This window comes from Anastrepha obliqua, chromosome 1, assembly GCF_027943255.1.
Source record: "Anastrepha obliqua isolate idAnaObli1 chromosome 1, idAnaObli1_1.0, whole genome shotgun sequence".
Classification (NCBI taxonomy): domain Eukaryota; kingdom Metazoa; phylum Arthropoda; class Insecta; order Diptera; family Tephritidae; genus Anastrepha; species Anastrepha obliqua.
In genome coordinates this window covers 169961606-169985706 of record NC_072892.1, presented here as the reverse complement: position 1 = coordinate 169985706, position 24101 = coordinate 169961606, and the positions used below count along the sequence as shown (strand labels likewise).

General features: G+C 42.1%; 2 protein-coding genes across 5 annotated transcripts in view; one reads left to right on the top strand and one right to left on the bottom strand.

Moving 5' to 3' along the window:
- Positions 1–14526, top strand: part of LOC129240835 (probable serine/threonine-protein kinase nek3) — a 42845-nt gene extending 28319 nt beyond the window's left edge. For all 4 annotated transcript variants that reach the window (XM_054876868.1, XM_054876860.1, XM_054876876.1 and 1 more), the window contains 4 exons: positions 1832–1954; positions 6885–9144; positions 12680–13142; positions 13707–14526. In XM_054876868.1, coding sequence (XP_054732843.1) covers positions 1832–1954; positions 6885–9144; positions 12680–13142; positions 13707–13944 — 3084 coding nt within the window. In that variant the 3' untranslated portion in view covers positions 13945–14526. The remainder of the gene's footprint in view (positions 1–1831; positions 1955–6884; positions 9145–12679; positions 13143–13706) is intronic.
- A 6387-nt stretch (positions 14527–20913) lies between these two features.
- On the bottom strand, positions 20914–22140 carry LOC129238535 (uncharacterized). The gene has a single exon (XM_054873594.1). It carries the CDS (start codon positions 22138–22140, stop codon positions 20914–20916), a length of 1227 nt encoding a protein of 408 aa, XP_054729569.1.
- Between the last annotated feature and the right edge of the window lie 1961 nt (positions 22141–24101).

Sequence of the window (24101 nt, the reverse complement as noted above, 5' to 3'; positions counted from 1 at the left end):
ATGTTATGTTATGTTATGTTATGTTATGTTATGTTATGTTATGTTATGTTATGTTATGTTATGTTATGTTATGTTATGTTATGTTATGTTATGTTATGTTATGTTATGTTATGTTATGTTATGTTATGTTATGTTATGTTATGTTATGTTATGTTATGTTATGTTATGTTATGTTATGTTATGTTATGTTATGTTATGTTATGTTATGTTATGTTATGTTATGTTATGTTATGTTATGTTATGTTATGTTATGTTATGTTATGTTATGTTATGTTATGTTATGTTATGTTATGTTATGTTATGTTATGTTATGTTATGTTATGTTATGTTATGTTATGTTATGTTATGTTATGTTATGTTATGTTATGTTATGTTATGTTATGTTATGTTATGTTATGTTATGTTATGTTATGTTATGTTATGTTATGTTATGTTATGTTATGTTATGTTATGTTATGTTATGTTATGTTATGTTATGTTATGTTATGTTATGTTATGTTATGTTATGTTATGTTATGTTATGTTATGTTATGTTATGTTATGTTATGTTATGTTATGTTATGTTATGTTATGTTATGTTATGTTATGTTATGTTATGTTATGTTATGTTATGTTATGTTATGTTATGTTATGTTATGTTATGTTATGTTATGTCACGTTATGTTATGTTATGTTATGTTATGTTATGTTATGTTATGTTATGTTATGTTATGTTATGTTATGTTATGTTGTGTTGGAAATTTGGACCATCGGATGGAGGTGTGGAGGAGGAGACCGCGGAAGCCATTTCGTCGATATTGTGTTCCATACGTAATTGAGCTATACCAATATTATGATAATAAAGAGAAATGACAATAATTTCTTAAAAAAATTTTATTTGATTCAAAATCAACACCGGCCCTTGAAACTTAACCACCCTTTATATACCGAACTAGTTGTTAATAATACCTGTTGTTTTAATGTTTTTGTAATTACTTTATAGGATAGAATAGAACGATGATAGGAAAAGTAGGAAATGAAAGGTGGTGTTTCGAGTGCAATGTGTCTTGAAAAAATCAAATCGATGATGTTGCCTCTCTAGTGACACTAGTAAATTTTTAAAAGTAACTCGCGTTTATTCTCCAGTCGCAAACAATTCGATGGATGAAATGTAAATAATTCTCTACAGTAAGCGATTCGTCATTTAAAACAGTGCCGCATTGTTTCAAGCTTGCGTAACGTCTTTAACTTCGTCTTTCACTTTGTAAGCAAACTAAAATCTAAAATTACTGAATGTGAATTTTTCCGAACCCCGAATTTTGAATTAAATTTTCTTAAAATTACATTTAATTGTGGCTTATTTAGCCAAATATGCGAATATTTTTGTTTTTTTTTTTTTGTTTTTAAGTACTCCGACTTATTCTACTATCAAAGGCGAAGGCGCTTATGTTTTGTCATTCCAAGAACGATGTCACTGTAACTTGTATTGTTGTTGTTGTTGTTTGGCTCAGTAAGTTGAATTTGTTGGGCACCGTTGGAGTTAAAAAAAATTTTTTTTGTGTTTTATTTTTTGAATTTTTGCCACGGTAATATAATGCGGGAAAAGACAATATTTGCACTTACTTTCCCTCTTTGAAACCATTGCTCCTTGACGATTAATACCAAGACTACAACTCAACATAAGTACCAAAGTGCTTCACAAATAGCGAAATCATACTAGTCCTAAATTAGGCATTCGTTTCGCTGGTTCACCTTTTTCCTGTAGGGAATATTTCGATGAGCGCATTTGTGTGCGTGTGTTTTGTTCGTTTGCAAAATGTGGAAAATAACATTTTTCAAATTTCATTTTCAGGTTAATGGCGAAGACGTGTTGGGGCAGCGCATAACGGATATTGCAAAATTGGTCCAAGCCAAATCAGGGCATGTCACGTTGTTGATCTGGAACTGTGGTAGTGATTTCAAATGTGACCCGGAGGTAAGTTTACCATATGCATGTACATATAAACCACCCATTCACACACACACACAACTTCATATCCTAGATTGACGTATGTGTGCATGCACTACATATGCAGGTATATGCGTAATATGATGTTGTTAAATTATGGCGTAGTTTGTACAGAAATAACAACAAAGTGCTGGTGATGGTCTCGCAGAGATTGCGTGTGCTCTCATTTTGCGGTCGAAAAGTCATATTTTACTTGTATATCTGCAAAAAAAAAAAACATTCTAGTAAAATTTGTGCTAGGCAATGCATAAAAATTTAAAATAAGCAAATATAAAAATTTAATTAAAAAGTGTAGTAATTTCAGATTATACAGGTATGTAGTTACTGCTTCCAAACATATGCAGAAAAAGGGTACATTGACTTAGGTCCTTGTAGACTACATAGCCTAACATTCGCCAATGTTCAAGTCAAAAGTGTACTAAAGTAAGTGAACTGATGGATTTAGTTATTGTGAAAAATTAGTTAATTATTATTTTTAAAAAATATTAAAACCTGTCAAGTGTTGTGCCAAGACCATTAAGTCTGCTTCCTCTTTTATTGAAAGCCTTCGAAAAACTCCTACTAAAACGACTCAATCCTATAACTGTACAAAGCAATCTTATGCCTACGCACCAGCTTCGACTAAAGAAACCTTATTCCACCATCGAGCAGGTCAACTATATACAAAATTTCGCCGCAGAAACATTCAAAAATAAGGAATACTGAGTTGCCATCTTTCTGCAAATACCACAACCATTGGACAAGGTGTGGCACGCGGAGCTGCTATACAGGGTTTGATTGAAAAGTAATGAGCCCTATTTTTTTTAAGCAGTTTTATTAAACCTTTTGGCTTATACAACTAATATTCTTCAAAATAGGACCATTGAGCGTTAATACACCGCTGGTAGCGGTCCTTCCACTGCAGGAAACATTTTTTAAACTCATGCGCCGGAATCGCGTTCAATTCGTCTGTCACAGTTTTTTGGATCGCCTCGATGGAGTCGAAACGCCTCCCCTTCAGTTTTCTTTTCAGGTGCGGGAACAAGAAGAAGTCCGGATGGGGCAGGTCTAGGCTGTAGGGAGGGTGGGGAAGCACCGGAACCCCCATGTTGGCCAATGCAGAGGCGCAGAGGAAGGCGGTGTTCGCCGGCGCATTGTCGTGATGAAGGATCCAATTGTTGACGAGGTAGGGCCAAACCCGGGCGACGCGGTTTTTCAGCCGAAGGAGCACTTCTTTGTAAAATTCCGCGTTTACACTACTTCCTGGAGGTACAAACTGTTTAGTTTAACGCAAAATTCGGTAGAGTAACGTTGCTCCAACGATCGCTGGTTTTTCGCTACTGCAAAATCTTAACACACTTTAAAAACAGCTTTCACGCGAGGAGCGATGTTGACTGCACCGCTGCTGCCAGCGAACTGGGACCGGTTTCTAGTGGAAGGGGAAGGTCCAACAATCATTTTGCCCCATCAGCCGATTCGGTTGATCGCTTGGCAGACGCTCCGCGCGGAAAGGCTCATTACTTTACAATCACACCCTGTACAAACTAAAAATGAATCTTCCTCATAATTTCCTTATGCTACTAAAATCATACTTCAAAGGAGACATTTTCGAGTTCAAATAAATGAAGAAATTACGAATATCTTTAAAATCACAGCAGGTGTGCATCAATGAAGTGTCCTGGGACCACTACTTTATACGCTTTTCACTGCCGACCTTCCTTTAACAGCTATCCCACATACGGCTACATATATGTACAGATGACACTCTTGTATGGCTAGAAATAGTCACGCTTCTACTGCGTGAAATTCATTTCAGCAAAACCTTGACAACCTTAGCAAATGGCTCGGCAAATGGCGTAAAACAAAGTAAGCGCAAATAACTTTTACGCTTCGCAATGATACTTCTTACCCCACTCTCCCAAACAAAGCACGATAGGTTAGATCAGGTTAAATGGCTGCCCCAGCTAAGGGCACACTTGGACAAATATTGAAAATTCGTTCGTTGTGGTGCCATACATGAGAGAGGAAAAAGGAGAAGGGAAGGAAGAAGGAGAACGGACTTGAGGCAATACCAAGTCTCACGGCATGAACACCTAACGGACAATGTCCGGTAAGGATACCCACCAAATTCGAGAGCTGGGGCTTTGTTAGCCTTAGGAGTTCCCTTGAGCGTCCCCGATCTACCCATAAATCAGAGCATTTACTGGATAATAAGCTGCTCACAAATAAAGCAATATTGAAACCACTTTGAGCATATGAAGTGCAAATCTGGGGCTTCAGCTTCAAAATCAAATCTTAATATTATACAGAGGTTCCAGTCAAAAATGTCAACGATATAATTCATCGTCATCTTGGAGTGCTTTCGGTCGGCACAGGATATAGCATCCGACCTGCTAACCATCCAAATTCTCGGGAGTCAAACCTATGAAAACAAGCCAATTTTCATAACTTTTTAGCTGGGTTGGGAAAACATTATCTGGGACTCCCTCACATTCTGCGCCATCGCCAGATATGTTACCATCAATAGGAGGTTCGATGTAAATGACAGTTGTTTAGTTTATTGTCATCCCCTGCATCATCGTGCTCTTGAATGTAATCAAGCAATTGTTGCAACTGTAGCCCTCTGGAAGCACCAAATTTATGAATGCCCACAAAATATGAATGAATATTTTGGATACAATCACAAAGAAAAGCACAGAAAACCACATGAACTGCGAGCAAAACCTGTACCCTAGGCGACCCACGATTACCCTTTGGTAACGCCTTAAGAAAAATGTATGTAAAACGGCAAACAAAAATTCGTTCAACAACAATAAATTCGCCTCTAAGGGGACAGATACTTGTAAACGGCCATATTATCCCTGATTTTCATTAAAATTATTTAAAATGAAGAGGTCAATATATTTTTTTCAAAATTGGCATACGGTTTATTTATACATTAAAATAATATAAAAACTTTTTTTTTATTTTAATCATTTAAAATGGCGGATGTACACTCAATTGTTCCAGGAAGGTCGCAGCGGGGCTTCTCAATCGGCGGGCATGAATTAAAAAAAATTAAAAAAAAAAAAATTTGCGGAATAAAATGCTTAAAAAAATGAATTTTAGGGCAAACTTTCTTAATATTTTTGCTTCGAAAAACTATTTTTTATCATCAAAATTTATTTTGTCGCCTTCAAAATAGGCTCCATTCGAAGCAGTAGACAAATCCCAATTAGTCTGCGATTAGTCCCGTCAACGAAGCACTTTTGCAGGCGATCTTCTTCAGCTCCTTCAGCGAATTCTCCATAAGTTTTGGGAAAAGAAAAAAGTCACAGGGGGCTAAATCCGCTGAATACTTTGGTCGTGCGTTGATATTTGTCAAGTTTTCGAGCAAAAACATGTTCACAATATGAGCCTTGAGAGACGGTGCGTCATCACGGCGCAAGATCCATGAGTTTTCTTTCCGCAAATTGGGTCGTTTCCTACGCACATTCTCTCTCAAATGTCGTATAACTTCCACATAATATTCTTGGTTTACCGCAGAGCCATTTGGAACCAATTTCGAGTGCACAGCACCATGAAAGTCAAAGAAAACGCGTAGCATGACTTTCACTTTTGACCGACTTTGACCTAGTTTTTTGGGTTTCGGCTCATGTGGATAGCGCCATTCCGCCGACTGGTTGCATGTTGATTGGTTTGCATGCCAAACTCGTATACATACGTCTCATCACCTGTTATGATGCGCTGATGCAAATTCACTTGCTCAAGCATATCTTCAGCCACCTTCTTCCGATGAATTTTTTGAAAGAAATTTAACTCTCTTGGAACGAGTCGAGCAGCCACGAGTCTTATGCCCAATTGATGGTGCGAAATGTTGCGAATTGATTCGTGAGACACGCTAAGTTCACGAGCTGCTTTCTTCAAGCTTGAATGACGATTTTCCAGCACCATTTCCCTGGCTTTGCCGACATTTTCATCCGTTGAAGACGATGATGGTCGACCAAATCTTTCACGACTTCCCGGCCCTCTGAAAAAGCCTTATACCACTCATTGGTCCGTGTTTTTGATATAGTACACTCGCCATAGACTTTCTGCAACATTTTCAACGATTCGGCAAACGAAATCCCGTTCAAAACTCAAAATTTAAGACAAATTCTTCGCTCGATATTTTTATATATAGTGAAAATCACAGAGCTCACCTGCGGTTGGCTGATATAATTTAATGCCAAAAACAAGCTAATTGACAGGTCACCATAAACTCAGCGACTCTATAGAGGGCAGTTGTACCAACATTCCAGCAAAAAATTTAGAGTATCGATTTGCCATATCGGAAAAGGAGATTAACTTTTTTTATCAACTCAATTTGACATGCGATAGCTTCGCTAATTAATTAATTCTTGGCAATCAATAAATATTTTAAATCAAATAATATTTTTCTCTTGTTATTGTTTTAATGTTGATTTTATTCGTGCAAACGCAACGGCTTACGCCTCCAAAAACGTTCCCCTCAGAATTTCACGTATAAAATTCTTGAACGTATTTTATACCACAACCGTAAAGAATTTGTGATTTGGTTTGAAAGCGTAGCATTTTTAGCCCCACCCATTCTCTAAAATAAGATTCAAACGTAAACTTCAAAAAAAGGTGTATGACAGCTGTCATTTCTTGCCACCCTTTACCATAAGCCGCTGCATGCCATATTTTTTCTCCCCGGTTGTGCAGTGTAATTATGATTAATGACTAGTCGAAAAACTACGCAAGTGCACTCAACACTCAGCACTCAATCACTTCATACCTACTCGTAGATATTCAATCATTCATTTGTACATCCGCACTCGCATTATAAATAATTACATCTATTTTTTCTCCGCTTTTATTTCTACATTTTCGCCTCTGGTCTGCTTTCATCCCCGCCCCAACGCATCGACATACGCAGAGCATTTGCTGTGCACCGATGCCACGCACCCTGCAGCGTCTCGCCACCATTGTGCAATCCGTATTGACCATAATCGAGTGTCCCGTCTGCATGGACACCATCACCCCACCGGCGATGCAGTGCCAGAATGGGCACTTGCTCTGTCTCAACTGCCGCATACGTGCAGAAAAGTGTCCTGTCTGTCGGGATCGCTACACGCCACAGCGCGCTTTAATTGCCGAGCAAATCTATACAGCCATCACGGGCGCATACAATTTGTGCAGCACCAATGAAGACAAATTGCGCCAGAAGCTTTTCGGAGAGGGAGCGCAAGTGATGAGTCGGCGTTTGCGGCGCGCTGAAGCGGCCAAACAAAGCATTGGCGAAGAGCGAGTGCAGGCGAAGAAGCGCTGGCGCAGGCGACAGACGCAAACAAAGGAGGGACAATGTCAAAGTCAAGATGTGGCGCCTGGTGGCGGACAGCCTGGGCATTTTAGATTTAGAACGGAGACAGAGGCCGCGACCATTGACCGGGGCGCGGAGGCAGCAGTCACAGCTCCTAACGCAGAGGGCAGTGCCAGTGCGAGCGCAGTGAAGCGTGAGAGCAGCAGAAAAAAGATTCTAATGAAGTTATGGCGTGGCAAAGCAGCGTCCATGGAGAATCTCTCCACAAGTGTTGCAGCGAAAACAAAAACGACTAGGAATGGACAGTTGAGTAGCAGCCTTATTGGGGCGGGTGGCGGTGTTAATGGATTGGCGTGTGCGGATGGTGCAACGACCCCAGCGACTGGTATGACAGTTAGAGCAGCGTGCCCCACACACACATTGCAATTATCTTCAAATCGATCTGTTAACAATGCCATCGAGGATGTGGAGCGAGTGCTAAAAGATTCGCAAAACCACTCGACATTGAGCGAGAACAATAGCGCCGGGACACTTGGCTCCGACGAAGGTATAACCACAACAGCCACAACAACAATAACGGAAATACCGGCGCGTACGCAGACGATGACAATGCCATTGAATTGTGCGACAGCAAAGAAAACAATTTTAAATTCAACAGCAACAAATGATGTTGCACACGTAAATGCCATGTCAAAGCTTTTATCGGCAACGACACCGACTACAAATGATTTATCGGCACTGCCGCAGTACGGTGCAACATTTCAGCAACAGCAGAAACCAGCAGGCGAAAAGCGCCAGCTGGGAGAGGGAGAAGAAGCAGGGGAAGCACGAAATGGAAAAAATTCACCGCAACTGATATTGAGTACGTGGCAACAACAACAACAACAACAGTATTTAACTGGTTGCAGCAAATGTGTTGGCGTAGCAGAAGTGCTAACATATTCCCCTCCAACACCCTCAACACCCCCACCAAGCAACATCAACACCGTGAAACGTTGTCCGTTTTGGCAGCGCAGCCCGCAACCGCCTCAAAGCGCTTTTGCCAGCTACAACAACAGCAATTATGAAAACTGCAGCTGTCCATCATCGGCACTGCGCTCTGTGGACAAACAACGTTCCAGCGGTCACACGTTGAGCCGTTCCATTGAATATTTAAACAAAAGCTGCTGGCAAACAGCAACAGCTTCCTTGTCTCCTACTATGAATTTGAAGATGTGCTGCAATAGCAATTCAACAAACAACCGAAAGAGCTCCTCCACCTCCACCTCCTCCTCCTCCTCCTCCTCCTCCTCCTCCTCCTCCTCCTCCAATGGCAGCAGCAACAACAACAACAGCAGCAGCAACAGCAGCGACATCGTTGACTCATCACATTCGATTCTAACACCTGCATCCTCAATCTCTTCCGGTGTATTCTCCAGCTCACTGGACCCAAACGATTTAGCTGCAACAATTGAACAGCACAGAAGGCAGCAAAAACATACAAAAATTACTACCATTACCGTAAACAAAAATGCGCTGCTATCTCCAATGACCAGCTTGGGGCAACCATCGTCAATAACTTCGTCATTGCGTTCGTTATCGTCCCTGGCGTCATCATCGTTTTCATCAGCATCAGCATCCGACGAATCGCCGCTACCTTCAATGGCTGATGTGCCCGCTGAAGCGTATCAACCTGCCGCTGCTACTTCCATTAATTCTTCATTCAGCTCTGACCCTCCGTCCGCTGCTGTAATGACACTCACGTCATCAGTGTCGTCGTTGTCTTCAACGCCATCTGATTTGTCCCCTTCGAAATCGACTTCATTGTGCCGTAAGTCTCGTAAAGCTGCAACGCACTATCGATGTCCCTTTGACGATTGCAATGGTATTTTTAATGGTAAGTTGGTTTTAAATTTTTGAGTAAGGAAAGAAAATTATATTAAGAAAATTATCCTCATGAATAAATGTATGTGTGATTATTCGTGGTTTATGTTGCGTCATTCAAGCTGGTTTGAAGCCACATGTTGACCATTTGGTTTTGTAACGACACCTGATGGATTTCGATCCCTTGTGAGTTGAATTATTAGGTTATCAATGCTTTTCGCGAATTTCAGCAATGCTTTGAGCTCCACTTTTTAGGTGTCATCTGGATTCTCAAATTGAGAGAACCGCAATCTCTTAAAGGGCATTTGTGTTGGTACAGCACATAAGCGTAAGAAATTATTCTAAGCTTCAAATTTATTTCATACCAGCTGACCCGGCGAAAATTGTTCCGCCCTAGAGGCAATAAAAAAGCAGAATTTTTGGTTTTATTAAGTTTTTTATTAGTCAAGTATTTCAATGAAGCCTTAATAGATTGCACTGTTCAGTTAAGCACCTTGTGATACACGACATTTTTTGTTTTATTATCAGGTGCAAGAACGAAAAACGCAGATGGTTTTCCGACCCGTGAACATGCCACATAAATATAATTGACCATATGAGAAACATTGATTTTCTAAATTCAGACCACAAACTTTCAAGGATTGACCTTGTGATTTGTTAATGGTCATGGCGAATGCAAGACGGATCGGAAATTGAAGTCTTTTAAACTCAAACGGAAGAGCGGTTGGGATCATCGGATTGATAACTTCTTCACCTTCGAATTTCCCTTAGAGTGCCATCGCGTAAATCACATTGTTCATCAATTTATTTACCACCAAACGCGTGCCGTTGCAAAGTTTTGGGGGACTTATATTTCGAAGCATGATTACTACGGAGCCAACTTTTAGGCGTAAATTGTGCGGTGGTAAACCAGGCACATCCAAGGAGTTTAAAAATTCAATTGGAATTGAAAAATGGAATTGGCTTCATCTTCACTTTTTACACAGTCAATGGATTTGAATGAATGCGATGTCTGAATTTGGTATGCCTGCAAAACTAATACGGCTATGCAGAATGACCTGTCCGATGACTTCTTTAACCTGATGCTGAAAGCAATCGTGCGAGCCGCAGAACTTAATCGCTCAGGCACAATTTTTTATAAGAGAGCACAATTGCTTGAGGATATTAACAGCATCGGCCTTAACAACCGCGCTGTTAGTTCTGCCTTATCAAAACTGGATAAAGAGGCAAAGTGAATGGGTTTGGTGGTGAACGAGGACAAAACGAAGTACCTCCTGTCTTCAAACAAACAGTCGGCGCACTTGCGTATCGGCACCCACGTCACTGTAGACAGTTATAATTTCGAGGTTGTAAAAGACTTCGTTTATTTAGGAACCAGCATTAACACCGATAATGATGGAAATCCAACGTTCTCTCTTGCCAACAAGTGCTACTTTGGACTAAGTAAGCAAATTAGTAGTAAAGTCCTCTCTCGACGAACAAAACTAACACTCTACAAGGCTCTCATCATGCCCGTCCTAAGGTATGGCGCAGAGGCGTGGACGATGAGAACATCCAATGAAGCGACGCTTGGAGTGTTTGAAAGAAAGATTCTGCGTAAGATTTTTTGGCCTTCGCACGTTGGCAACGGCGAATTTCGCAGACGATAGAGATCCAGCGACTACGTTGGCTGGGTCCGAATGGATACAAATGCTCTGGCTCTGAAAGTATTTGATGCGGTACCAGCTGGTGGTAGTAGAGGAAGCGGAAGACCTCCTCTGCGTTGAACAGGCCAAGAGGAGAAAGACTTTGACTTCACTTGGTGTGTCCAACTGGCGCCGGTTAGCACGAGATGAAACGACTGGCCCGCTTTGTTAAACTCGGCGTAAGCGGTTAACGCACCAAACAAAAAGAAGAAGGTTGAGTGCAACTCCTGGACTCGAGAATAGAGCATAATGACATTGTTATTAAAATACAAACTGATATTTGCATCCTCCTCGATAAGATTTTGGCAAAAATCATACCAATAGCTTTCTGGTCATCGCATCAAGCACTTAGCTTCCCTCTATTGTCTTGAAGCCAGAAACCGAAAAGATATGCAACCGTATGTTTACAGGCAGCCAGTCGTTAGATAATAAAAAATTAGATGATGCAACTACCTTTACAGCTGTCTGGCTGTATTTGCATAAGTTTATTATAGGGTTGCACGCTGCCTTTGTGTAAAGACAACAAAGACAGCACTTTAGAAGTACTGCAATAATCCAGAAACCTCTACCACTGTTTGATGCTCAACCGAGGCTGGCAGACTCTAGCTCTCCCCCATTTTATAATGTTGCGCAACCCTTCCTTTTAACTCACTGTTTGAAAACTTCTGTACCAATAGAACCACGGAGTTATACAGAATAACGTAGGACAAAACGCTTATACTCACACTGTTGTTGTCATACTTAAAAACTTAAGAAGTTATTCTCGTACTATCAAACCCCCGACTTGCTTCACTACCTCGCTAAAGCAAAGTTTCTGCAGCTATTTTTGAGTTGCATACCGTCGGCCCCATCAGCGGCATTCCCATCTCTACGCCTCGCACGAAATTCAGAAATCGTAAATGTTTTCGCCTTGCGGCAAGCCAGTCTCATGAAATTTTTGAGGAAAATTGCCTACAATACGCGTAATGGGGGCTGTATTTCAGACTTTTAGATAATAAAGCACTCATTTTGGAAAAAAGGTTTGCAAAAGTTTCCAATATTGATGAAATTCACAGTGACTGGGAACCCACGCGCAGTCAAGATTTTGTGCGCTGTCAGTGTTAAAGAAACAGATGATTCACAGAGATACCTGCATTTCGACCATTCTTGCGCATTAAAGAAACTAAAACAGAAAACCTGGATTGCAATTAGTCAAATGCTTCGCGCACTTTTTCAGCAGCACAAATATATGTATGCCATTGCTCGATAAATTTTCAATTACTTAGTTGAACAACAACAACAATATGAGTGTATAGTTTTAATTTGCTAAAGCTTCACTGCATTTTTTATACTGCTCCGCTGCAACTGAAAAAAACAGACACCGAAAGGTAGGCAAATTGACAGGTGATGAGAAATGAAACTGGAGCTTACGTAGAAAAAACTGAACCGGTGGTTGAGCTTTCAAACAATTCTTTAACTCTTTAATGGCTATGGAGCATCTACGGATATGCCACTTCAAGCAGCTTTTATTCTTTTTACTTAAAGTTTGAGAAAAATTGTCACTCTATAGAATTTGTGAACTTTAAACAGAGAGTTGAGTTCAGCTTAATGGCGAGGGTGTTAAAGGGTTAAAGACATTCATCGCCTTAGGGTGGATGATTATGCCTTGTTTTTTTGTTTTTTTGTTTCTGATATTCTCATGCATCCATGCATCAGCAGCACCCAAAAATTGCTTACATGCAAAACGCAGCGGTCTATCAAATGATTTCCTTAATTATTTTTTTATTGCCGTTAGATGCCTTTTATGTTTTTTCGTTGCCATTAAATCCTTTTCAATTTTAAATTTCTCTGAATTTCGCCTTTTCTTTCTTAACGCAATTGCAGCATCATCACTTTTACAGCGACATGTCAAGGTGGCGCATCGCCTGCCCATATTGAATTTTGGTGGCGAAGAGGGCGCGCATATCGCAGTGCCGCTGAGCCAGCCAGTCGCTGATGCGGTACTCATATTGGAAGCATGCAAAAACGAAAGCACAAATAACAGCAGCAGCAGCAGCAACAACAACAACCAACACTATAACAATGAAAACAACAATAACAACAGCAATACTAACACTAAGAGCAACTGCAATGAGGACAATGCGTTCAGTGATGCGTGTGGACGAGCGGCTCATAAGAGGAGCAGCGTGAACTACGACGACGGCGAGTCATACGCCATCGATAGCCAGAATGAGCACAAAGGCGTGGAGAAGGCCAGCAGGCACACAGCGGAGGAGGCGCACTCAAAGCATATTGAGAAGCAACTGGAGCAAACTAGGGAATGTTGGATTAGATTAAAAGCGCATGAGTAAGTATACTATTGTCTATGTATGTGTGTGTGTGTTTGCTTGTGATTCTTGTGCAAGTGCATTGTTTTGTGCCACTAGTGGCCGCCACAAAAATGCAAAAAAGCGAAAACTAAAAGAATGGCATCACTTGAACGCATGTCTTTGCCACAGCGCAAAAATAAAATCCATACGAAAAGCCAAAGTCAAAGTAGAGTAGATATGGAAACGCGCGCGAGAGGGGTAGTTAGTGAAAAGAACGCTCGAGTGCCTGAGCTGGCATTTGAATGATGCTCGAAGCGCATTTTGTGCGATAATTTCAAATCCACTTAAGATCGACGACGCTGAGGCCGCGCTTGCAGTACGCGAGTCTTAATTTCATTTTATAAAAAAAATTTTTAAAATAAAAATTTAAGAACTTTCATGTTTAACAGCAGTGAAATAAAAAAATTGTGAAAAAAAAATCTAAAAACTAAAAAAAAAAAATTAATTTTCAAAAGCAAACAAAAATTTCACTTCACTCAACCGCATTAAAAAAAACACTTTATTATTCTCAACCCTGTTTTTTTTTTTACTTTTTATTTCAGTAATTCCATCCATGCCACAGCGTTGTTGCAAGCAACCGCAGCGGAAAGTGCTGATTATGTGTTGAAAATGCGATTAAATGGCATTGGTGACACGACACTGGTGCCGGGCAAAGAAGCGCAAATGGTGGCGATTGAGCTGCAACTACAACAGTGGCCGCCGCCGCTGCCAACAACAGTCACAGCACAATGGTCGGCGAGCAGCGCCGTGGCCGAACCCAAAGGAACCACAACAAAATAGTGACAGCCACTACAACAACAAGCACAAGCGACATCAAAGTGCAACCACAACAACGACAACAACAACAGCGCAAGCACTAACGCCATTTACTTGCAGCAGCAATAGCTTGGCCGCAGCTTGAAACCACATTGGCGGCAAGCATGAGTCACCAACAGCAACAACAACAATGCCACTTGGCAGGCGTAGAGCAACGAGGTCAATAAATAGGACTACCTACCTACCAGGCCAACGAGGTTTAGCGATTATACATGGAAAAACAACTACAGCTATGACATTAGCATTAGCGCAAACAACAACAATGGCGCTGCTAGTCCAGGTCAAACAAAGCGTGGCGTAGTTGCACTTGCGTCGGACATATTCCGTAATTATGTTGGGCGCGCTGGGCAAATGAAGTAAGAATACAAAATAAAGGAATGAGCGACATAAAATAAAAATTAAATATCTCAGCAAAATTTGCTGATTAAAGGAAGTGGAAACATTATGTTAATAGTGTTTAAGAAGTGAAAGCTGGATTTCATTTAAAATTATCTATTTAAGAAAATGTAAGTTCCAAATAAAATGGATATGCAATTTTGAATTTCAGTGATTTACGCGATTTTTCTTCGTCTATCATAATATAGTTTTCTCGATTATTTCTTCAAGTGTAAATACACCAATAGCTCGTTGCAGAGCTGTTCTTTCGGTGTGCCAAGAAGAAGCCGGTGTGGGAAGAAAGCGCGCTCCTCATCTTCATACTCAGTATCTTCATATAGGCGGAAGTACTGGCGATTGGGGAAGCTTCTAGGCTACTAATCACAGATTTCTCTTTTAAGGGCAATATCGCTATTCTTTCGGATAGCCAAGCTGCAATCCAGGCACTGGACTCGCCTACAACAATCTCTAAAGTGGTGGAACAAAGTAGGAATAGCCTCAACACCTTGAGTGAAAACCATAAAGTTACCTTAATCTGGGTGCCAGGACATCGGAACATTGAAGGCAACGAAAAAGCAGTTGAACTGGCAAGAGGGGGAACTGCCATGAAAAACGCTTTTGCAGAATCGGTATTCACACCATTAGGTGCACTCAAGAGTGCAATTTCCCAAAAATACAGGGTGGGCCATATAGTGTTTGCTTTTTGAACCACCTATTTTTTTGAGAATGGTAACACAAATGAAATGTCAAATGTGTTCATAATTTACTTAAAGGTTTGGCATTTACGAAATGGGACGCTATACGCTTGAACAAAATTGGGAAATATTGAAAACCTATTTCCAAAGTAGTGAGTCTTCTTCTTCTTCCGCGGTTACAGTTTTTGTTTCCAAAAATTAAAGAGGATGACTTGGACGACATTTAGTTTCAACAGGACGATGCAACTTGTCACACTGCCAAAGTTACACTCGAACTTTTGGCTACCGTTTTTGAAAACCGAATAATCAGCCGAAATTCCGATATCAATTGGCCACCTCGGAGCTGTGATTTAAGCCCTTTGGACAATTTTTTGTGAGGAGCCATTAAGGACAAATGCTATGCGAACCATCCAGAGACGATTGGTGCTTTAAAACACGAAATCGAAGTTGCCATTCATGAAATTGGAGCCCAAACAATCGAAAATGTGCTTAAAAATTGGGTTGATCGTATGGCCTACTGTAAAGCCTGTCGTGGCAGTCATTTGAACGATATTATTTTTCATTCATAAATGACAATGTTCAATCTTCAAAATAAAAAAAAAAGTTTGAAAAAATATTGATTAGTTTTTTTTATAGCCGATTCAAAAAGCAAATTTTACATGGCCCACCCTATACCTCCGAATTGCAGATTGTAGATGGAGAAACTAGACGAAATGGAAAATTAGCAGAACGCTAAGGCCCACCTACAACCTCAAGCAATCGTTGGCATTAATAAGCATGAAACGACGGGACACCTGGAGACTAACGGCAGTCATAACTGGCTTTTGGTCTGTTGGAGAACAAGCAGCCAAAATGGGCAGTCGCCTTGTACGAGTATGGTTGCAAGAGCGCTATCGGCAAAAGATGGAGCCTCTCACCTAAAGTCACTTTTTGGCTTTATAACACGATTATGAAACCAATCTTGCTGTACGGAGTCCTTGTCTGGTGGATATCACTAGAAAGAATGGTATCAGTTAAGAAGCTGAAGAGGGTACAAAGGTCTGCCCTCATTGGAATCAGTAGGGCGCTCCGTACCACTCCTACTCTAGCGCTTAACGCTATGCTGAATGTGGCACCCGTGGATATTGTAGGAAAAACTACCACTGTACAAGCCGCAATCAGACTAAGGTGTTCGGGCCATAGGCTAGACTTAAGTTACGGATACTCTAGTATTCTTAAAAATTTTGAGTTCATCCCCAAGGTTCTGGATCACTGTATTCCCTCAAGGGATGAGTGGGGAGTTCAACATTTGGTGGCAAGGCATGGCAAACATGTTCACGGGTGGCTCGAAGTTGGACGGAAGGGTTGGTAGGGGAGTATTATGTAAGTAGCCTCCCATCAAACTTAAATTTAGGCTCCCGGACCACTGTAGTGTTTTCCAAGCGGAGCTAGCCGCAATTAAGGAAGTAGTGGATTGGTTGCTTACCTCGGTAATTACCGTTAAGGAAGTAAATATTTAATCCGATAGCCAATCGGCAATTAGGGCCTTGGGCTCGTTGCTTGTGCATTCGAGATTGGTCGGGGAATGTCTGGCTTCTCTCTCGATTAAATCCGATTACTTCGACATCAGGCTCACTTGGGTTCCCGGTCAGAGCGGCATAGAGGGAAATTGCTGAGCTGATGAGCTGCCTAGACAGGGAACTTTGGATACGGTTTTGTCACGAAATGAGAGGATTGGGGTTCTCTTAAGAACCTGTGGTCTACTCCTGGAAAGATGGGCCTCGAGTCAACTCAGCGAGCCCTGGGCTAGTGCACAAACGTGCAAGGTCGCGAGATCCTTCTAACAAGGGGAAGATCGGGGACGCGCGAGGGAACTTTTAAAGCTAACAAAGCCCCAGCTCTCGAATTTGGTGGGTATCCTTATAGGGCATTATCCTTTAGGTGTTCATGCGGTGAGACTTGGGAGTGCCTCAAGTCGGTTCTGTAGAAGCTCTCTTTAGGACGAGGTGGAATTATATCAACACCTTCTTCTCAGCTGCCCTGCTCTCGTCGGGCAAAGATTTATACAGTTGGGCTCTCATTTTTTCGCTACGCCTGCGGATATAGCGGGGGTGTCTTTGTAAGTCCGTTTTTTCAGCATTGACACTCAGACCAGCATTGCTAGTTGGTTGGTTGGTTAGAGTGGTGATTCATCCAGAATCCAACTAGCGCTTCCGCACCATTTTGTTGCCACATCCTCGTTACCAAATTGTTTACCAGTTATTTACAGCAGGACTATATCCAGTCTGTGCGGTTTAGGAACCTTATTAGGTTGTTGACTTCTAAGCCAGACAGCTGCTCGAGACTCTCGAACAGCGGTTTGCCCAGGGTTAACATTCTGTCCTTCCATAGGGCAGGGCATTCACAGAGGAAATGGAAGATTGTTTCTTTTTCCCCCGGTTGTTTACAACTATGACAGTATGTGTTGTGAGGGATGCCCATTTTGGCTGCTTGTTCTCCAACAGACCAAAAGCCAGTTATGACTGCCGTAAGTCTACAGGTGTCCCGTCGTTTCATGTTTATTAATGTCGACGGTTGCTTGAGGTTGTAGGTGGGCCATAACGTTCTGCTGATTTTGCATTTCGTCTGGTCTCTCCATCTACAATCTGCAATTCGAAGGTATTTTAGGGAAATTGCATTCTTGACTGCACCTAGTGGAGTGAATACTGGTACTGCAAGAGCGCTATTCATGGCAGATCCCCCTCTTGCCAGTTCATCAGCTTTTTCGTTACCTTCTATGTTCCGGTGTCCCGGGACCCAAATTAAGGTTACTCTGTGGTTTTCACTCAAGTTGGTGAGGCTACTCCTACTTTGCTCCACCACTTTAGAGGTTGTTATAGTCGCGTCCAGCGCCTGGATTGTAGCTTGGCTATCCGAAAGAATAGCGATATTGCCCTTGAAAGAGAAATCTGCGATTAGTAACCTACAGGCTTCCCCAATTGCTAGTACTTCCGCTTGGAAGACACTGCTGGTATTAGGGAGACGCACAGATTTTTCAATTACAAGTCTATGAGAATATATACCAGCTCCAACACCACAATCCATTTTACTGCCATCTGTATAGACTGTGGTATCGAAGTTGTTTAGAGAGAATCCCTTATTCCATTCTTTTTTAGATGGAAAGAGTGTGGCAAAATTCCTTTTGAACGTTGCCATCGGGACGATGTAGTCAGTCCTCACCGAGGTTAACTGAGTTTGTCGCAATAATAGACTAGCGTGACCATAAGTTTTTTTCTTTCCAGCGACCCGCTTCATTTAACCTAAATGCACTCATGGTTGCCGTCTTCTTTATATGTAGGCCTATTGGAATAACGTTTGTCAGAGCATTGAGAGCCTCTCTAGGACATGATCTGATTGCACCGACCGTTATTGCACAGGCTGATCTTTGTATTCTGCCGAGTAATTTGGTATTGTACTCTCTCCCTAGAGCTTTCCACCAAACTACCGAACCATACGATAGAATGGGTCGTATAACTGCCTTATACAGCCATAATGTATGCTTAGGTTGAAGACCCCATCTTCTTCCAAGCATACGTTTGCAGGCATATAAAGCAATTTCTGCTTTCCTTACCCGTTCTTCGACGTTTAACTTCCAGCTAAGTTTGGAGTCCAGAATTACTCCTAAGTACTTTGCACTGGTTGATAGTGACAGAGTTTGTCCGTTGATATTTGGTAGGGTGAAAGTTGGTACCTTGTATCTGGTGGTAAAAAGCATAAGTTCTGTTTTACGTGGGTTTAAACTTAGCCCACATCCTGTGGCCCAAGAGTTAAGCTCGCCTAACGCCCTTTGGATGATCCCACTGATCGTATTTGGACACAGTCCTGACACCATTAACACCACATCATCAGCGTACGCCACCACTTTTACCCCACCTCCGTCAAGTTTTATTAAGATTTTGCTAATCAATTTGGCTATGTGCCAAAGAAGTGGAGATAATACTCCCCCTTGTAAAGTGCCCCGTGGACCTTCTTGGTTATGTTGATATTACCCATATTAGCTTTGATGATCCTGGTTTCTAGCATGGAGATGACCCAGTTACTAACGCAACTGTCCACCTCCAGGTCTATCAACGCCCGTTGGATGGCATCTGTGCTAACATTGTTAAAGGCGCCTTCGATATCCAGGAATGCCGCCATGGTATAATGTTTGCTCTCTAGAGAGCCCTCTATAGTTCGGATTACCTCGTGAAGCGCTGTCTCCGTAGATTTGCCTTTAAGGTATGCGTGTTGTGCAGTTGATATGCCAGAGCTCTCCAAAGAGCTTCTGAGGTGCATATCCAAAAGTCTTTCAAAAGTTTTTAACAGGAAAGACGAAAGACTGATTGGCCTGAAGTCCTTCGCTGATTCATGTCCTCTTCTACCTGCTTTTGGTATGAAGACGACCCTGACTAGTTTCCAGCTATCTGGAATATGGCCAAAGTTTAAACACGCTTTAAAAATCTCCTCTAGCCATGGTAGAGTTTAGTCCAAGGTTTCCTGTAACATCTTTGGAATGATCCCATCTGGCCCCGGAGATTTAAAGGGTGAGAAAGATTTGATTGCCCATGCAACTTTTTCTTTGGTAATAATTTCATTTGCAAGATGCTGTGGATTATATTGGCTCCGCCTAATGTTTCCCCTCTCACTTTCGTAAGCGATGCATCCCGGAAAATGCGTGTTTAGCAGAAGCTCTAGCGATTCTTCTGCTGTAGCAGTCCAAGTTCCATCAGGTTTCTTGACCCAAGAAGCCATTGAGTGGTCTTTGGAAAGAACACGGCTGAGCCTAGCAGAATCCCTGGTGGATTCGATTGACGAACAAAATTCCCTCCAGCTCTCTTTTTTGGCGGCCCTGATTGCCTTCTTGTACTGTCTCCGACTTTCTCTGTACAATTCCCAATTTCCCGTCGAGTAGCTGAGGTTAAACGTTGATCTGGATTTTTCTCTTAGTTTTAAGAGCTCACTGCTCCACCAAGGAGGGTGAATTTTTTTGCTAAATTTTATGGGGCAGGACGTTTTGTAGGCCCTACTAAATGCCTTTTCCAGTGTTATGACCCTACTCTCAAGGTTTTCCGTGAGAGTGATTTGAGGGATAGGAATCTCTCCTATCCTCTTGTTAACTGCATTTTTGAACCTCTTCCAGTTGGTTCTTAAAGGATTTCGATACGGTAGGGGTGGATCTACCTTAAGATCTAAATCGTAGAGGATCCAACTATGATCAGAAAAGGACCTTTTATTGGATACCCTCCAATTATCTACCCTTACTGAGCTATTTTCAGACAGCAGAGTAACATCAATCACTTCCTCCCATCCTCTGAAGTACTCCGTACTAGGAAAGGTGAAAGTGGGAGTGTTACCCCTGTTACATACCGATAAGTTAGTATTAATAATAAAATTATATAAAGACTCACCTCGGTCGTTTGTCTCAGAGCTTCCCCACAACGCATGCCTCGCGTTGGCGTCGCATCCGAGTAGCAGGGTTTTGTTCCTGGCTCCTTCAAGCACAAGCCCACAAGCCTCCTCGGGGGGTTCTGGCGGATCATGTGCCATATAGATGGATGCAAGTGTGATGCTGACACCGTCAGCAGCTTCCACCTCAACGGCCGTCACATCCTGTGAACTGTATGATGGGATTAAAAATATGTTTAAGTGTTTTTTGGCTACAATACATGATCTAGGATTACCTTGAGTACGCTTATAGTACAGATTGTAGTTTCTTCCAGGGAACCCCTTCACCTCGTTGCTTCTCACCCAGGGTTCCTGGATTATGGCTATGTCAACGTTCTCCTCCCCTAGGAGAACGGTTAGGTTGTCCGTTGAAGTTTGTGAGTGCTGCAGGTTAATTTGGACAACCTTTAAAACCATCTTTTTATTGGTTTGCTTCCGCAGGTTCGGCATCATTTAACTGCATGCCAATCAGCAGTTCGCTGGTGCCGTCGACCTCATCCTGCTCCTCCTCCGGATTCGCAGAACGGAATATCTTCAGCTGGGCCTTCCGTATGCCAAACCGAAGTTTATTTTCCACTTTTTGCAGTGGTTCAAGGCTCTCTTCTGTGATTTGAAGGAGGAACGACACGCTGTGCTTTTGCGGAGCCTCCGCTTTGATGATCGACCAATCGGCCATCGGCACTGAGCGGTTGTGAGCCTGGAGATAGGGAATTAACTGATTGGCTTCAAACTCCATGTTTGGTATCCAGATGCGAGCCCTCGGCCTTCGTGGTATCTCGCTAGCTGGAATGAGCTTGAGCCTCAAGCCATCCCAGCTGTTCTGAATTTCGCCAATCACGTTTGTAAGGAAATGCAATGAGTATTGGTCATCACATTTGATTACCCGGCAACCGCGAACCACTTCCACCGAGTCGAAACCTGGGGATTGACCCTCCGGGTTCGCCATGACATGGTCGACAATTATGCGAGACAACCGTGCCTCAATCTCCGACCATTTGTCAAGCACAGGTTTGCCGCGGTTAGAAGTTTCGTCCACCAGTGCCATTTGAAGGTGGTCCCGTGCCACCTCACTGAATGGTTTGGTAAGTTTGGGGACAACCGCACCCTGATCTGAGACCTTGTGCTTCTTTGTGGCCCTCTTGTTTTCGTCTTGCGAATGGTTACGTTTTTTGGCCTCTGTCTTTCGGGCGGTTTGGAATGCCAGGTATTCGTCCACCACCTTTTGGCACCTTGCCTTGTCAGCCTCATCTTTGGGATGAGCTTTACTTTCGGTTTCGTTTTTACGAATCCTGCCAAGGATAGCGAGAGACCTCTGGTAGAGTTTATACCTTGATGGGCCTTTATTAGTGCGCTTTTGCCCCATGGCGTTAGCGGATGTTGTTGGTTCATTTATGGTTGTTGGCGTACTGTGGCCCACAGCTTTGCCCTCAACTGTTTCTTGGCTGGAGGCCAAGAGCTCATCCTCTGAGGGTGACCCCGTCATCCTCAGTTCGTCCTTGCTTGTACGTCTTGTCCAATTGTCTGACTGTTTTTTAAGTGCGTCCGTCGCTTCCTCCTGTCTGTCTGTTTGCTTGTCCTGTAGTTCTGTCCGCGTGTTTGGTTTTTTATCAGTCCGTGCTGTCGATGCGTCGGTATGTTTTCCCGTCATTTTGTCCGTTTGTTCCGTGTTTGTTTTCCCGTCATCCGAATTTTTAAGTTTTTGTGGTTTCATTTCATCTGGTTCGTACGGTCACCTGCCCCGCCAAGGGAGCTGCGCATGTCGCCATGCGCGGTGACCAAAGAGGATAAAGGGGAAATATCCGGTCGACCATGGCAGCGCCCCATACCATGACAAGGCCACCGTTACAACCTGAGGCGGCCTGATATCAGGAGGGCTCCGTACGAAGACAGCCTTATTTAGTCCCCCGGCTGCCAAACCCACCCAATAGGCACGGGTCGCATCACACCTTCGGTTGAGGGAGTTTTTTTAACGAAGTTTACGTCTTCGACCTGTTTGGTTCGCGGGAGACCTGCTCTCCTACCTTCCATATCTGGGAGGCGTTCCCCTATCCACCACCTGGGGACGCGCCCTATAGGGATAACAGGTTCCCCCAAGGGCTAGTACAGTTGTATATTGTTTTAAGAGCGTCGCCGCAAATACAACCAGTCTTTGAGCTCTACCTTCAAATCGAGTGAGTACTTGACCCACAACTAACAACCAGAGAGGCAATAAGATGCACCTTGAGGAGTCCCTCTATTCGATAGCCTCATTAATATTGTCTCATTCCATTCCTTCTGCATGGAGGAGGTCAGCAATAGACTGCAATGTCACGTAAAATGGGTCAACAAGTGAAGAAGCGACATGAGAGGAATCCCCGACGAAGTGCCAATCAAATGGCAAAAGAACTAATAATAGCTGACCTTCGAATTCGCTGCATACTGAAAAATTATCTCAAGGACAAGCCTTACAAGATCCAAATGTCGCATGAAGAAGTTGCTTTGCTTGGCCGAAAGTAGTCAATTTCCGAACAATTTTTCAAAATTGAGCAATTCGTTAACTCCCAAAACGATATAGTGTATTTCACCGACCGTTCATACGAGAATCTGAGTCATCGTTTGGCCACCAGGAGGCAAAGCTCGATTGAAACAAGAATGGCTAAAAAACAACGTTCTGAATTTCATAATGTCAACTTAATGACTCGCAAATTCATCAAATGCGAATCCAATGGATTATTCTCTTTGGATCATTTTGGAGGGCAGAGTCCGAGCTAAAAGATTCACCAGTCTCGAGGCGCTGAAAAAAGTGATTGTTCGCGAGTGGGCCAAAATACCTGCAAGTCACATACGGTCAGCTTGCGATTCGTTTCAGGACCGTCTCAAGGCCATAGTGAAGGCAAAACGTGGTCATATCGAGCAAAATTAAATTGATTCTTAATTTTGTATTATTTTCACACATTTTTTACTTTGAGTTGAATGAACGTAATTTTCCAAACTAAATTTATGACCTTTTTAATTGACTACACTTCGAATGCCGGACGACAGGATCGATTCCTACACTATTAAGTGTCTCTAAAATAGTGTTAGTGAACACATCTCCCAGCTATCGAGCATTTATATAAACGGAGGTTGCAAAATTAGTCCCTCCAACAGAAGATTTATAATTTATGTCAAGGCAAAAAAAATATTTCTATCATTTAATTTTTTTTTTTAATAATTTTTTTTTTATTTAAGGTATAAAAAATATTTTCAAAATCAATATTGAATGATTATTGATTCTCCCATGTTGTTTAGGATTATAAAATAAAGCACTCGCCGGTTCGGGATTCACAACTCGGCCCGCTATTTATAAAGTGGCCGCAGCGATCTTTTTATTATAAACGCGTTATGGCAAATTCATATAAAAAAACGGTCCAGATAATTGGAATAAAATAAAAAAATCTGCAATGGGCACTTGCAACATCACCGCTATACAAATATGTGTGTATAATAGTAATTTCAATAAATATGCCACGAATAAGGAAGCCTAATGAGGGAAATCGCGCCAAAGCAAGAAATATCAGAAACGAAAAACTAACAGCGTAAGTTGCAAGGCAGCCCAATAAGTAGTGGCTTGAGGCCGCTGTGGTGCGA

What these genes read in the sequence shown, in the direction of transcription:
- LOC129238535 (XM_054873594.1), bottom strand. Translation starts at nt 22,140, where the DNA reads ATGACGGGAAAACATACCGACGCATCGACAGCACGGACTGATAAAAAA.